Raw genomic sequence first — 14,258 nt, 5'->3', positions numbered from 1 at the left:
CGATCGTCGCCTTCAGTCGGTAAAACCTAGCGAGTCAGCTATATCGAATTGTAGCATCTTCACATCAGCACCATGTCATCGTCCTCCTCTCGCAGCCAGCTCGACCAAGGCATCTCGGCTTCGCGCGCAGGCGGCGCACAGAAGCGACCACCAGCGACCAGCAAGGTACCGTCAAAGAGGCCGCGCTCCAATGTCCGCCCTTCGCCATCCATCGGATCAGCCTCGCGTCGATCCGGGGAAGACTCTGCCACCGACTCTGGTTCGGCCGCCTCGAACGTTCGCAGACGCGCACGCGAGTCGGCCGCCAGCGCGGTCCAGGATGACATCAAGTGGGCGTATGCAGAACGCGTCCTGCTCGACCGAACATTGCGGCTTCACACGGTGTCTCCGCTTCACTTCTCTTCGCTACCGGCTTCGATTCAAGAGGTATCTCGACCGCTCTTCCAGATGCTGAGAAACGAGCTCCAGCACTATATCAACTTGCGGCTCAGTGACGGGTTTGGATTCCTCGAATCTGGCGGCACCACGATCGATGCGCGGGATCCTGGTAGCGGCGACCTCCGACCTCCAGAACGCAGGCGTCGAGCAGATATCGATAAAGTTGGGCACGTCCGCATCGGCTTCCTGGAGGACGCCGAGTTCACAGGTGCTCTGCAAGCATCGAACCGATCCGGCGAGGCAAGAGCGCGTCCATGGGCAATCGAGATCGAGCTAGGCAAACCAGCAGCCGAGCAGGACAAGAACAAGATCGCCTCGCTGCGTTCACGCTCCGCGCAGGAAGCGACACCCGCCGAGCTGTGCCACATCGTCTTCGTCCCTGCATCGACGACTCGCGACGAGCGATCCCGTACCTCTCGCAGATACCCGCTGATCGCGACCAAGGCACCGTCGTCGGTTGCGTCCGGCGCCGATCCGTTGCTCGCCACCTCGGTCAACGTGGGTCCTGTGGTGCTTGGTCACGCGCTCGACTGGATCCAGAAACGCTTCGACTGTCGTATCTCCTCGGCGGGTGGTGTTGCTGCCATCTCATCGCGCCTCCGTGGATCGCGGCTCGAATCGCTGGTCGAACTCATCGTGCGTCAGACGCGCACCGAGATGGGCATCCAGGACGCTGTCGAGCGCACTCAGGAGCAGCGGGCCGCGGATAGCGCTGTCAAGCCTGTGGAGCTCGTCTTTGGGTTCCCGCTCAAAGTCGCGGGCAAGGGCAAGACGATGTCCGGCCCAGCACCCGATTTGACCTCGCTGACGTTGACCGTGCCGTGGGAGGTGTGCATGAGCCTGCTGGACGGGCTTGCGCTCGACGAACCACTGCTGCCAGCGTTGAACCACTACTTGTCGACGCACACGTCGATTCCGTTGGACGCGCTGGAGCTGACCCGGATCGGCGTTGCGGGCATCAGCGTGGGTGCAGGCAGGATTAAGATTTCGAAGGTGCCAGGAGGCGATGCTGCGGGCAAGGCGAAGAAGAGTCTGCTCAAGCGGACTCAGCAAGGCGAGGAGGAGGGCGAGCCGAGCGATCGACGCAGGGCTGGCGCCGTGTTTGGGTTCCTCAGGCGGGTGGTGGAGGGTGAGGAGGGTGGGGAAGAGTGACACGCGCGTCGTCAATCAGTTCTCAATGGCAACTTCAATGTGCTCTGCTAAGCGGGTCCATGCTGTGCTCAACGTACACGTTGGTTGCTCGTGTGCAGATACATGATGTCGATCCAAGGTGGGTCATGATAGATGGACCGGTGTGGTTATGAGAAGGTTCAAAGCATGCATGCAGATCGCAAGGGTCGTGAGCTTGCCAGTCAGCGACTCTGGCCGCTGAAATCGCCCCTTTAAATTTTAGATTTCGACAGCCTTTGTGCTGCCTTCTTGTCTCAGCCCCCGCTCGGTTGTTTGCCAGATCGACGGAGTGTTGCATGCACGCTCGCAGCAAGCGGCGGGCGTGTGTTGAAATCCACCCATTCAGCATCATCCTCCACTCTCTCCTCTCCAACTCCATCCACGACGTCGAAGCTGCTTGCATCCTCTTTGCTTAAGACCGCTCACTTCCTTGGAACGGACTCTCGCTGACAAGGTTTCATCCGACGCATCTAGCTCCAGGCATCGACTCGCTTCACATCCAAGATGCAGATCTACGGCTTGCTCATCCTGGCCAGCCCACCCGGTGCTGGTGCGGTACCGCTGACGACAGCGTGGGAGCTCGGCTCGTTTGGCTTCTTCCAGCGTGGAACGGTGCAGGACATGATGGGATTCATGGCGAGGGTAAGTCCGGCCATCTTTACTCATGCAAACCTCGAAGTGCATCCTGCTCACTGACTCAATCTGCTATCCTTTTTGCTCGACCATTGTGAACGTAGACGGTAGCGGAGCGAACACAACCGACACAGCGTCAATCCGTCCAAGAGAACTCGTATGTTGCGCACGTACACGCGCGCCCGGCATCCGATGGGCTCGCGGGCGTCCTCATCACCGACACCGAGTACCCCGCGCGCGTCGCCCACTCGCTCCTCAACAAGACCCTCGACGAATTCGTCATCAAGGTGCCAAAGTCGCAGTGGGAGGCCAAGGTCAATGCGATCACCACCGGGTCTGCCACTGCACCGCCAAAGGGCGAGCCGCTGCTGGGACTGAGCGCCTTCCCGCAAAGCGTCGACTACGTCAAGAGATACCAGGATCCCAGACAGGCGGATACCATTATGAAGGTTCAACAGGAGCTGGATGAGACCAAGATCGTGCTGGTAAGTGCAACATACGTCCATTTCAGGAAATCTAGTGACAGGATGACGAGAGCCACTGCTGACAACTTCTTTCATGGTGTGACCGCAATCTTCGATCGACGGCCAACAGCACAAGACCATTGACTCGGTCCTCCAGCGCGGCGAGGACCTCGACAAGCTCGTCGAAAAGTCCGGCACGCTGAGCGAACAGAGCAAGATGTTCTACAAGACGGCCAAGAAGCAGAACTCGTGCTGCGTAGTCATGTGAGGAAGTCGGTGGATCGCCGCATCACGCTCCATCTCGCATGCGAATCACCGCTCAAGCCGATCCCTTCGGACTGATGTGAACTGCTCGCAAGAAATGTTACTCGCTCAGCGTTGGTTGGGCATGCTTTCCTTCCTGTATATAGGCTCCCTTTCCGCGTATCTGATCTCTCTAAGAACAAAAAGTGACAGGCTGGGCCTCTTGTGCTGAGTGATGAGCTGTCGAGACGGAAGAAGCCGAAAGGCGATCCAGGTCGTCAGACTGGGAGGGTCAAAGAGCGAGCTCGAGCCTTTGTGACGACTCTCAGCAAGCACCTTGGCATGAGCGCGCCAAAGTAACACTTCTGAGCTAAATTTGGCTCGGCTGTGCAGCCAAGGGTCTCTCGGCGAAATCTTTCCGCTTTGGAACGTTAAGTTGGCATCCTTGCTTGCCTGTCGGCTTTGCTCTGCCCCACCACCATCATCGAGCACCACGCGGCTGGCTCGGACGGCTGTGCGCAGGCGCCCTTCACAACTTAGCAGGCCTGACCGGACAGGATACGACTTCGGGCTTGCCATGGCCGTCTGAAGAACGGACCCAAGCAGCTGCTTCCTTCTCGAGGTCCCTCACGGTACGGTGCGATCCCGCACAATGTCGCAAGCAATGTCTTCATCAAACGGTCGCGCAGAGACGATCTCGACTCTGCGCGCGAAAGGCTGCCCAGCAAGCGCGTCGAAGGCAGACCTCGACGACGGCGCTTACCCCAACTCTGAGAGCGATGGCGAGGTCGAAGCGCACTCTCTCTCAAAGGAGGGTCAACCACTGCTATCTCACAGAGACGAGGCCGCGCAGCCAGCCGACGGATCCATCGATCTCTCCTCATCCGGCTCGAGTGGCCCGTCAATACCCAACGGCAAACGACGCACGCCGCTCAAATGGTCCGAGGTCATCTGGGTAACGCTCACCACGCTCCTCATCTCCATCCTCGGCTACACCTCTCAACTCTTCATCATGCTGCCGTACTACCACAAGACGCCGTCCTTCACCCTTCCCACCCTCCTTTCCGTGCTGATCCCATTCAACCTCGGCCTGGGCCTGATCTTCTACAACTACTACCTGTGCGTCACCACGGACCCTGGCGGTGTGTCCTCTGGATGGGAGCCGGACTGGTCCGCCCTCGACCCCTCCTCTTCTGCGATCATGGAGCTCAAACAGCACATCTACCGTCCACGCTACTGCAAAACCTGTTCGGCCTACAAACCTCCCCGATCGCACCACTGCAAGACGTGCAACCGGTGCGTGCTGCGCATGGACCACCACTGTCCCTGGCTTGCCAACTGCGTCGGGTTCCACAACTACGCCTCCTTCCTACGGTTCCTCTTTGCCGTCGACGTGACGTGCACGTTTCATCTGGCGATGATCTCAGGCCGCGTAGGTGACTGGTGGAACAGCTATGGGTATTGGAGAGAGCCAGGGACGAGCGAGGTGGTGTGGTTGGTGATCAACTACGCTTTGTGCATACCCGTGTGGGTGTTGGTTGGCTGTTTTAGCGCGTATCACTTTTACTGCGCAGCGGTGAACCAGACGACCATTGAGAGTTGGGAGAAGGAGAGAGTGGCAACGATGGTAAGGCGGGGGAGGGTGCGGAAGATCAAGTATCCCTACGACCTGGGTGTATGGCGGAATGTAAGGGAGGTGTTAGGGAGCAGCCCGTTGATGTGGTGCCTCCCAGGGAGAGGGGGTGTAGGTGAGGGATTGGAGTACGACGTGGCAAATGGGCTCGGTAAGTACCGCTCTATCAGTGTGAGGAGCATCAAAAGTCGTAGATGGAAGATCCAGACTGCGCTGCAGGATGGAGGGATGGAGATGATGGAGGAGGAGGACGAGGAGAGCTACGTGGATGCCGAGCTCGAGGCGAGCGTGATGCATCGGCTGAGGTGGGAGCGGTGGCATGCGATGCAGGCTCGGCACGATCAGGCCGGCGACGGTGTGCAAGAGGGAGAAGCGGGGTGAGAGGAAGGGGTACATCTGCTCAACTGGTACGTGCCCCTCCCTTTCCCCTTCCTTCATCATCCAGTTCAAGCCGATGCCACAACCAACCGAAGATCCGTTCACTGACCCGCCCCCCATCCTTCTTCGCACCCACAGACCCAGGCGCGCAGTACAGATGGCCACCCAAAGATCCGACCAAGACAACGTACGCACCCGAACTTTTCTCGGCTCCACCGGGCGCGTCGTCCAGTAGCCCATTCACCTACGGGTCTGGGTTCAATCCCAATCTGCGCCCGTCCAATGCTGGTCTACGCTATCGCGGAGCGGCATATGCACATGAAGAACGGGAGGAGCAAAGTGCGAACGAAGAGGGCGAAGGGGATGAGGAGAGCGATTCGGACGACGACGTTGTTGCATACCCCACAGGGCCACGGATGATGGCGGAACCAGACGCAGATCAGCTCGCCGCGCTGGACGGCTTCGATGCCGACTACTACGGCGTCGATGCGCACGATCGACCGTACGCGTATGGAAATGGCTTCCACGACAACGAGGACGCTTTCCAGTATGGCGTTGTGGAGGAAGAGGAAGAGGACGACGAAGAGGACGACGAGGAGGACGCAAAGGTCGGCGGCGCTCGGGTGTTGGTGCGCCGCGGGTCGGAGGGGTACGAGGTGCGGCCGAGGGGCGGGTGGACCGTGTGACACTCCTACCTCACTCACTGGCGTAGCCTTCCACAGTCTCGGCCTCGTGTCAGTTGTTTTGCATAGAATCGCTTCTCATCGTGCTCGCTGTCTCACCGTGCTCACATCAGACCGGACAATCGCATCAAACTGCATCATCATATCAGACCTCAAAATAACATCCTCGAACCGATCGTGTTTTGACAAGTGCAATGAATTGCGAGAGAATCACAGGAGCGGATCATGCTTCATGCGAAAGAGGGGGGGAATGAATGCTGCGCCTTCTGGTGAGGACGCAATGCAAATGAATAGCCATGGTACAAGAAGCCGATGGATGATTCAAAGATACACGAGTGTGTACCTCCTGGGTTGCGGGCGGATGACCCTTTTTTCGATATGTGGTGCTACATGCTGGGAGACGGGAAAGCTGCTGGATCGGAACGCAAAGTCGGTGAACAACCGATTTACGCCTTCTTGCGGAAAGAGCAGCCCTCGGTCAAGCGGGCCTTACCACCGGTGGGCTGCGAGAGCACCTGGGCGCACGAGCCGCAGACAACAACGGTCTGGGCGTGCGAGAAGACGGTGGTGATGGCGAAGCAACCGGGGCACTTGACGTCCATGAAGAACGAGTTGGGGTTCTGTACCAGTCGCTTGAGCTTGTGCGAACGAGCCTGCTGCTCGGCGGAGGGGTTGAGGAGGTCGACGGCGAGAGTCTGCGGAGGAGTCAATACGATAGAGGGGGGAATAGTCAGTGGATGTGCTCGCTGTGATCAGATCAGTGGCGGAGCAAAGTCTCGTAGCGTAGTGTGATCGGCTGACAGCAGGGTGTAGGTGGTGCAGGAATGAGGTCGTCGGCACGACCATCGAAAGAACAGGTTGGTGCATGTGTCGAGCTTCTTTGCGATGCAAAGGTGATGTATGGTGGCTTGGAAGCCAGGCACGAGCGGTGGATGCCATAAGATGGCATGGTGTGATGGTCGAAGCGCCACTGCGGTATGATACTGCGGTATGATCGATGTCGCGGCTGGAGCGGAGCAGTCGAATGCGATGAGTGTCGAACCTTGTGGCTGTTTACGCTGAACCGCGAAGACGGATGTGGGAGGAATTGAGAACAAACGTCTGTCCCATGGTAGCGACGATGCAGCGGTGGAACATGGAGCTACTGCAAGGAGATACGGGTGGAGCTAAACCTCCGAGTCCGCGATCTCGGATGCGCACGTCGCGCAACCCACTGCGTAAGCGCGGGCGGGGACATACGCACACAGAGACGTCGACGCTCCGTATTGCGGTTTGCTGCGATGCTTGGCTGTTGAGATGGCCCGTCTGTGGTGCGTGCTGATGAGAGCCTACACTTGCGATGGACATGCAATGGCCTGTGTTGAACGACGAACGACGCAGATGCAGGATGCGCCGCCCAAAGAAGACCTGCAATGACTGGCTGATGCTGCTGATAGCAGGTGGCGATCGCCGTTCTGGCTGGGCTGCAACGTCATAAACTCGTTCGTTTGCGTGTGAACCTTGGTGGCGATGCTCGTCTCGACTGCCGTTTGGTAAGCAGTGCGCTGTCGAAGGACGTTGAGACATCATGTCTGAAGATATAGCTCGTCGACGTGCCATGCTGATTGCCACTATCCTCCTCGGTGAGCTGTCGAGGTCGATTCGCCCCATTGATCGCACGGTGCTGTCCAGGACTCTGCTGCCAGCTGCTGGTACCGCTACACTACGAGACTGTTGACCCGCGTTTGCGAAATGGGAAGCTTACCATTTTGATGTATGTAGATGTGAGTGTGTTACTGGAGGGAAAGAAGGATGATCGCGAGTGGCGCCAATATCGATGTTCTCTTGGCTGGCTAAGCTGGTTGGTCGACTAAGGTTTACGAATTGACTGACCAGCAGCCTGTGACCAGCCCAACCCGCCACTGACTGCGCTCTGCTGCCTGTGATTGCGCGCGCAAAAATCCTGAGTCGAGGCTGAGCAAATTTCGGTACCAGAGACTCAGCAGCAGTCACTCTCCAGATTCGAGCCAGCTCAGCGCAGTCAAAGTTCGAATTCTGCCGGCAGCTAGGCAAGACACTCGTCTGCAACCCACTTGACCGGCCTGGGAAAACCAAGGCTGCCGAGCCAGTATCGTAGCTGTCTTCTGAGCCTAGCAGGCATAAGAGCTCTCTGAGACTCAGCACAATCGCAAGCGAGGCAGCACAAGGCGAAAGCATCACGCGCGCCTGACGTGAAATTTGCCATAGCAAGGTGGATTACAAAATGTCTTCCAAACGTGATCTTTAACCTCGGCCGAGGTGTTCTTTCCAAGCTTGGATTCAAATTGTCGAAATACAATCCATGTTGACTGGCAGGGTAGCCCGACTCGAGATTTCAGGCTTGGATGCCGCAATCGAGACTTTTGCAGAGAGCGGCCGCAAGGCTGTGACGCAAAACAAGGCAGCAGACAGGCTATCTCGAGGCTTTTGGCGTAGCCAACGAAGGATGCGCGCCAAAAGGGCCACGAGCAGGCGAAAAGTTGAAGACGGGACTTTTTTAGGCAGCAGCTCAGCAGTCTTGGTTTTCTGGCAGCTCGGAGACTGGCGCAGTGGCCAAAAGCGTTGAGCTCGAGCGAGAGTTGGCCAGACAGCCAGTCACTCAGCCAGACTTTGAGGTTTGGTCGTCACCTCTCTTCCTCTCCTCGTCATCATCATCAAGACCCCTCAAGTCCTAAGAACGTAAGTGTCTAGCATATCGCAAACGTCTCTGCTCGGGACTCCTGCTATCGACGAAGAGAATATACAGCGCGCAATCAGCAATATCGACGGCGTTCGCAACTCCACACAGCATCAGCATCAGCACAATTTGCAATCGCCACTGCTTTGACGTCCGACCTCAGGCAACACTCGTCGTCTTGCCAAACATAGCATCTCCAGCCGTCCACGCCTCTCAGCCATCATATCATCGCCATTCGCTTTACACCTGACATCTGAAATGGTACGCATCGCATTGCAAGGACGGACTTTCATCTCTTATGGCTAGACCCAGCTGCTAGGGCTACCTCGTGACGCGGCTCGGTGCATCGCGAGATCGCTGTCCAGAGACGTCTCGCTCGGTTTTAGGAAGCTGCTTTCGGTTCGTCGGCAGAGGCAAAGCAGGAAGACAGTCGCGAGCACATGCAGATGCCACGGGACGGATAGGGGATAGCACACTCGGCTTTGCTTGCTGGTCATCTAAAGAGGCCCCCCTTAGGGGCTCGTCGACCCGGCAACAACCAGCTTTGCATTTGCTTTCATGTACCGCTTTGCGCATTCGCACGGCGCCTGCTATGCAATCTCGACTCGTCGGCAGACCTAGCGACATCGACCATCGACCAACACAATCACCTTCATCAACAGCAGGAGTCTCGGAGCACGCAGATACGGAGTCCCTTGCAATATTTGGCGCACACATATCTGACCTTTTCTTTCTCCGCTCTTCCATCATCATCACCACCCACAGTCATCAAGATGGTCAACCTTCGAACACAGAAGCGTCTCGCGGCCTCGGTCCTCGGATGCGGTAAGCGCAAGGTCTGGCTCGACCCCGCCGAGCAGAACGACATTGGCAACGCCAACTCGCGTGCCAACATCCGCAAGCTCATCCGCGACGGTCAGATCATCCGCAAGCCCGTCGTCGGCGGCTCGCGATCGCGTGCCCGCGCCACCGCCGCTGCCAAGCGTGCCGGCCGTGGTACCGGACAGGGTCACCGCAAGGGTTCCTCGGAGGCCCGTATGCCCACCAAGGTCATGTGGATGCGACGCCAGCGTGTCCTCCGCCGTCTCTTGCGCAAGTACCGCGAGTCTGGCAAGATTGACAAGCACCTGTACCACGAGCTCTACCTCAAGTCCAAGGGTAACGTTTTCAAGAACAAGCGTGTCCTCATGGAGCACATCCACAAGGCCAAGGCCGAGGCTGCCCGATCCAAGCACCTGTCCGACCAGATGGAGGCTCGTCGTATGCGCAACAAGGCCATGCGCGAGCGCCGTGCTCAGCGTGTCCTCGAGAAGCGTGCTGCCATCATCGCTGTCGAGAACGAGGCCGAGGAGAAGAAGTAAATGGGTTCAGCATTGGTTTGTTGTTCCTTTCTGCTCTCTTGTTTCTTAGTACTTGTTTCTCTACAGTCTCGCGCACATTCTCTTGTCATCGCCCCACCCATCATCACACTCGGCACACCGGCTCTTCTCTTCTGAGACAGTCAGCTTCTTGTCGCCTGCATACTATGCATCTGCTCGTCGTCGCCCGTTGACGACAGCAGCATCTCCTATCATCCCCTCTCCGCCTCGCGGTGGTCACCGTAGGCAACCTCTACGACTTCCCTCGCATGTACGATACTACCCCTCTCCACCCTACATATCGGCTTGGGGGTCGTTCCCAAAAAAGCAATCCATCTGCACATTGACCCAGAAACTGTTGCGCGTGAGGTGTCTAGTGTGAACAAGCGTGTACGGACGTTGATTTGTGCGCATGAGCCAGCGCGCAATCCGAGAAGAACCGCGATGGTCAATGTTGAGATCCGACCACCACTAGACAAGGTCACCCCTTCCCTGAGAGGATGCCGTCCGCAGATCTGGACAAGCAGCGCGTTGCGGACCAACTTCAAGGTCGACCTCAAGACGGCCCAGTCTCGTCCGCAAGCTCAACGTATCGAGCGATCAAGCTTGGTCTCCTCGCTATCCTCCTTGCGCCGATCTTGCTCAACCTGCGGTGGTTGCTGAGCGCCTTCGGCCCAGGCTCACGCATGCCTGCCTTTTGGGTACGAAACTCGACATCGAGCCAGACAGAATGCTTCAACGTCCGTGGCGGGCCTTCTTTCCGCTTTTGCGAAGACATCGAGTTCATCCCTCGCGGCGACGGCGAGACGGCGACGGCGCTCATCAGCTGTGATGCGGGCCGAGCGCAGTGGAACACCGTCATGGGTCCCCTGACCGATCCCTTACCTCGTGGTCAGCTGTTCACATACACCTACCCCACATCGCCCTCCTCACCACGAGCAGGCGCTGTGCCGGTGGACCTGGTGGACTTCCCCCCGAACAGCACATTTCACCCACTCGGCCTGTCCGTCCACCGCACCTCGACGGGATTGACCCTGTTCGTGGTGAACCATCGCAGCGAGTCTTCGAGCGTGGAGCTCTTCCGCCTGTCCCCGCCTTCGGGGGAGGGAAGGTGGCAGGCGAGGTGGCAAAGAAGCATCGTGCATCCGCTCGCAACGCACACGCCCAACTCGATTCACGCGCTCGACGGGTCCAGCTTTGTGATCAGCAACGACCACCTGTTCGCGCGGCGTCCGGGCCCATGGAGTACACATCTGGTGCCGCTGCTTGAGCACGTTCTGCCCCGCGTCACTCCGAGCTGGGTGCTTCGGCGCTTGGCGAGACCGGCGAGCGTGCGATGGGTGGCAGCGCGACTAGCACAAGCGGAAACGCTGCTCGGTCTGCCATTGGGCTGGGTGAGTCACGTTCACTTCTCCCTCGACGGCGACGAGGGCGAAGTCGTCGACGCGAGGGTCGTAGCGAAAGGCGTGCCCTTCGCAAACGGTCTCGTCGTCACCCATGACACTCTCATCGTCGCCTCGACAACCTACCCAGGCGTTTTCATGTACGACATCCACCCCAACTGGAACCTGCAGCTGCGCACAAAGGTCCATCTGCCGTTTCGTCCTGACAACCTCGCTCTCTCCACCGGAAAGGGAGAAGAAATGCTGCTGGCAACGGGTCATCCGGCACCGTTCAAACTCATGGCTATGGCCCGCGACCCGATGAGGAGGACCAGTCCGAGTTGGAGCGTCGGCATTCGCCCCTCAGCTGGCAAGGAGAGGGTCGACGACGCCCCGCTACCGTCACAGCAGATGAGCCTGTCGAGTAGCGAAGAGTGGAATGTGAGGACGCTGTTCCAGACGACAGGGGAGCCGGTGGTCATGGGTAAAGAAGAGGTGCGACTGGCCAGCAGCGCGAGTTCCTACTATCATACGTACGAGGAGGACGGAACTGGGACACTGTTGGTCTCGGGCCTCTATGACGGGGTGCTCGCTTGTACAGGTGTGTCAACCTAGCCTTCACCTCCAAGTCTCAACGAATCAGTCACACTGAAGAGAGACACGGTTGAAGTTAACCATTACACATAAGAGCAAGTGGACAAGGACGAAGCAACCGAAAGAAAACGAAGCGGGGTGAGGCGATCGAGATCGAGCCTGCGTGATGAAAGAGTTCCGAAGTGCGAAGCGAAGTGTGAAAGAAACAGTGCAAAAGAGAGCGATGGATTGGCAAAGGGACGACATTCGGTGGGGATGACAACGTGCCAGCAGCGCGCATCCCACTTCCACGAAGTGTCTTCCTCAGAGAGCAACGAGCGCAACGACCGCCGATGCAGCGAGCGTGGCCAGAGCAGCCATGCCGCGCCCGGCACCCGCAAAGCTCGCTCCACTGACAACAGCAGCAAACTGGGTGGTGTTAGCAATCTTGTTGACCTGCGCCACAAAGTCCAATCCACAATCCGTCTTGGCCGCCTTGTAGATGTCGCTCTGGGGTGCGAGGATCGCCGACGTCCTCAGACCGATGGCGTACGGAATCGAAGTTTCGAAACGGATGTAGCTGGCGAGGATCTGCTGGGAGCACTTGGAGCAGAGGATGCTCTTGGGGGATGTGGACGAGATGAAGAGGAAGGCGGCGTTGGTGTTTGCTGCGCCGGTGGATTGGGTTTCGTTGTAAAGGCCGGTGGTAGCGGCCGACTGCCTGCGGTCGAGCTGAGCCACCGTTTCTGGCGCCTCCTCCTCCTCCTCGTCATCCTCAACAGACCTACGCGAGGGCGTGCGAGACGAGGACGCCGCAGCCTTGGCAATCGTCTTGAGACAGTACTCGTTGGTGTCATCCTTGCTGCAGATGCTGTTGATCAAGGGAGTGATCATGTACAGGTTATCGTACATGGCCTGGACGACGGCGTTGGCGGACTGAAGGTCTGTGTGGCACGCCTGCCAGAACTGGTCCAGTCGCTGACGGATGATGTCCGCGTCGCAACCGGTGTTGCTCGAGCAGAGGTCGGCGAGCGTAGGGTCGAGCTGCGAGGCAGCATCGGTTGAGTTGGACGCGTAGTACTGGGTAGCGGTGAGGAGAGGCTTGGTGCACGCGTTGAGCTGCGCGTCCGAGTTGAGGGTGGAGAGGAATGTCTGACAGCCGGACGAGACGTCGGAGGGGATGGCGGAGACGTTGGCGACCGCGGACTGGGCAGCAACCGGTGCTACCGACGAGCCGAGGAGGAGGAGCGTGGCGGCGAGCGAGCCAGCGGCGGCGGAAAGGGAGAAGGTCTTCATGATTGCGGTGCGATGAATGAAGAGTGTTGGTGGTGGTGCTTTGGTCGCGTAGGAGGATAGAATTGCGTGCGGGCGGTGGACGAACACGAGGATGCTGACGAGCAAATGAAAGGATGGGAAAGAGAGGGTCTGAGCTGTACAAGAGAGGAGGAGACGAGTTCCGGACACGGGTCGCGAGGCAAGGGGAGGGAGAGGGGTAAGAGTTGGTGGTGATGATGATGGTGGAGATGGTTCTCACCATCAGACGACGACCATCATGCTGCCGCTGCCTGCTGGTAGAGTGGCATGCAAACGGCGAGAGGATTTCCCAGTCTGCTCAAGGACGAGGCTGTCAAAGGGGCACGTCGGCGTTGGACTGTCTGAGTGTTGATCTGCTGTCGTGACGCGAGTCAGGCATCTGACCAGTGTCAGTCTTGAATTTTCACCCTTCATGTGTGTGTGTTTGGAAATTCGTTCTCCTCTCCGTTGCATTTCAAATGCTGTCCCACGCTGCCAAGCCGGGATTGATTGAAAAGCTTGACAGCCCTGTCGATCCCATTTCAAGACATGCATCCGATTTGAATTGGCGAAATGCTCGTCGTCGATCCTTGATTCTGCCCTTCTTTCGGGGGCTGCTGCAAGACAAAGACTCGTCTCTGCGCTGCTGCATGGTTCAAGACTCTTCCCGCTGCCGAACAAGCCTTGACCCCTTTTTCGCTTGGACGCTAGCCTGCTATAATCAGCAGCACCTGTCAGATCGTGCCTTCCTTGCACACCTACGCCCTCACTCGCAGCACATCGAGCATGCAGGTCAGGCGAGCGGCAGTGCAGCGTGTGCGGCCATTCCTGGCCGTATCCCATAGCCGATTCCGTCCCTGAGCCGCTGCATTCTCACTCCATCCAACCTCACTCGCTCGAGCTGGTGGAAACAGCGTTCGATTTCAAACTTCCAGTGTGACCATATGAAGCCAATACAGGCGAGTAGATGATGCCGCTCCGAGGGGGTTGAGGATCAGTGTAAATTACAGGATGCCTCTGAGACGAGCGGCAGTTGCAGAGGACTCTTGGGTGGCAGGAACTGATCGAGCGTCATCGTTGCAATCTTCCGGCTGCTGCTTTTGTCTGGCCTTTCGGGAGCGTCGATCCTCGAAGCCGACTGAAACAAGAGGGGCGAAAGCGTTGATTAGGCGGGTCTTGTGTTTCCTCTGCTGACGAGAGATCGTTGCGAGTCGAAGGAGCGATGACCGTAACCTTTGAAGGAAAGTGTGTAGACGGGACGTCGGGCGCGGTGATTTTGCTGCTTGGCCTGCGGGCCTCACAGCTCTTGCGCTCT

General features: G+C 58.1%; 7 protein-coding genes across 7 annotated transcripts; 5 read left to right on the top strand and 2 right to left on the bottom strand.

Moving 5' to 3' along the window:
• Nucleotides 1-72: 72 nt before the first annotated feature.
• Nucleotides 73-1,590, top strand: PSEUBRA_002690 (Centromere subunit L; the record flags this gene model as incomplete). Its single annotated transcript, XM_016437110.1, has 1 exon — nucleotides 73-1,590. The coding sequence occupies one exon, from the start codon at nucleotides 73-75 to the stop codon at nucleotides 1,588-1,590; it is 1,518 nt and encodes a 505-aa protein (XP_016292591.1).
• Nucleotides 1,591-2,112: 522 nt separating this feature from the next.
• On the top strand, nucleotides 2,113-2,973 carry PSEUBRA_002689 (Synaptobrevin; the record flags this gene model as incomplete). Its single annotated transcript, XM_016437115.1, has 3 exons — nucleotides 2,113-2,250; nucleotides 2,346-2,726; nucleotides 2,836-2,973. The coding sequence occupies 3 exons, from the start codon at nucleotides 2,113-2,115 to the stop codon at nucleotides 2,971-2,973; spliced, it is 657 nt and encodes a 218-aa protein (XP_016292590.1).
• Nucleotides 2,974-3,612: 639 nt separating this feature from the next.
• On the top strand, nucleotides 3,613-5,645 carry PSEUBRA_002688 (Zinc finger, DHHC-type, palmitoyltransferase; the record flags this gene model as incomplete). The annotated part of the gene is made up of 2 exons (XM_059464876.1): nucleotides 3,613-4,732; nucleotides 5,098-5,645. The coding sequence occupies 2 exons, from the start codon at nucleotides 3,613-3,615 to the stop codon at nucleotides 5,643-5,645; spliced, it is 1,668 nt and encodes a 555-aa protein (XP_059320699.1).
• A 443-nt stretch (nucleotides 5,646-6,088) lies between these two features.
• On the bottom strand, nucleotides 6,089-7,389 carry PSEUBRA_002687 (Ribosomal protein S27e; the record flags this gene model as incomplete). The annotated part of the gene is made up of 2 exons (XM_016437101.1): nucleotides 6,089-6,337; nucleotides 7,387-7,389. 2 exons carry the CDS (start codon nucleotides 7,387-7,389, stop codon nucleotides 6,089-6,091), a joined length of 252 nt encoding a protein of 83 aa, XP_016292588.1.
• Nucleotides 7,390-9,110: 1,721 nt separating this feature from the next.
• PSEUBRA_002686 (Ribosomal protein L19/L19e domain protein) lies at nucleotides 9,111-9,698 on the top strand (the record flags this gene model as incomplete). Its single annotated transcript, XM_016437114.1, has 1 exon — nucleotides 9,111-9,698. One exon carries the CDS (start codon nucleotides 9,111-9,113, stop codon nucleotides 9,696-9,698), a length of 588 nt encoding a protein of 195 aa, XP_016292587.1.
• A 497-nt stretch (nucleotides 9,699-10,195) lies between these two features.
• Nucleotides 10,196-11,692, top strand: PSEUBRA_002685 (Six-bladed beta-propeller, TolB-like protein; the record flags this gene model as incomplete). Its single annotated transcript, XM_059464875.1, has 1 exon — nucleotides 10,196-11,692. One exon carries the CDS (start codon nucleotides 10,196-10,198, stop codon nucleotides 11,690-11,692), a length of 1,497 nt encoding a protein of 498 aa, XP_059321298.1.
• A 282-nt stretch (nucleotides 11,693-11,974) lies between these two features.
• Nucleotides 11,975-12,946, bottom strand: PSEUBRA_002684 (uncharacterized protein; the record flags this gene model as incomplete). Its single annotated transcript, XM_016437097.1, has 1 exon — nucleotides 11,975-12,946. The coding sequence occupies one exon, from the start codon at nucleotides 12,944-12,946 to the stop codon at nucleotides 11,975-11,977; it is 972 nt and encodes a 323-aa protein (XP_016292586.1).
• Between the last annotated feature and the right edge of the window lie 1,312 nt (nucleotides 12,947-14,258).

The sequence above is a fragment of the Kalmanozyma brasiliensis genome (assembly GCF_000497045.1).
Source record: "Kalmanozyma brasiliensis GHG001 unplaced genomic scaffold PSEUBRA_SCAF2, whole genome shotgun sequence".
Lineage (NCBI taxonomy): Eukaryota > Fungi > Basidiomycota > Ustilaginomycetes > Ustilaginales > Kalmanozyma > Kalmanozyma brasiliensis.
This window is presented reverse-complemented; position numbering and strand designations above follow the sequence as displayed.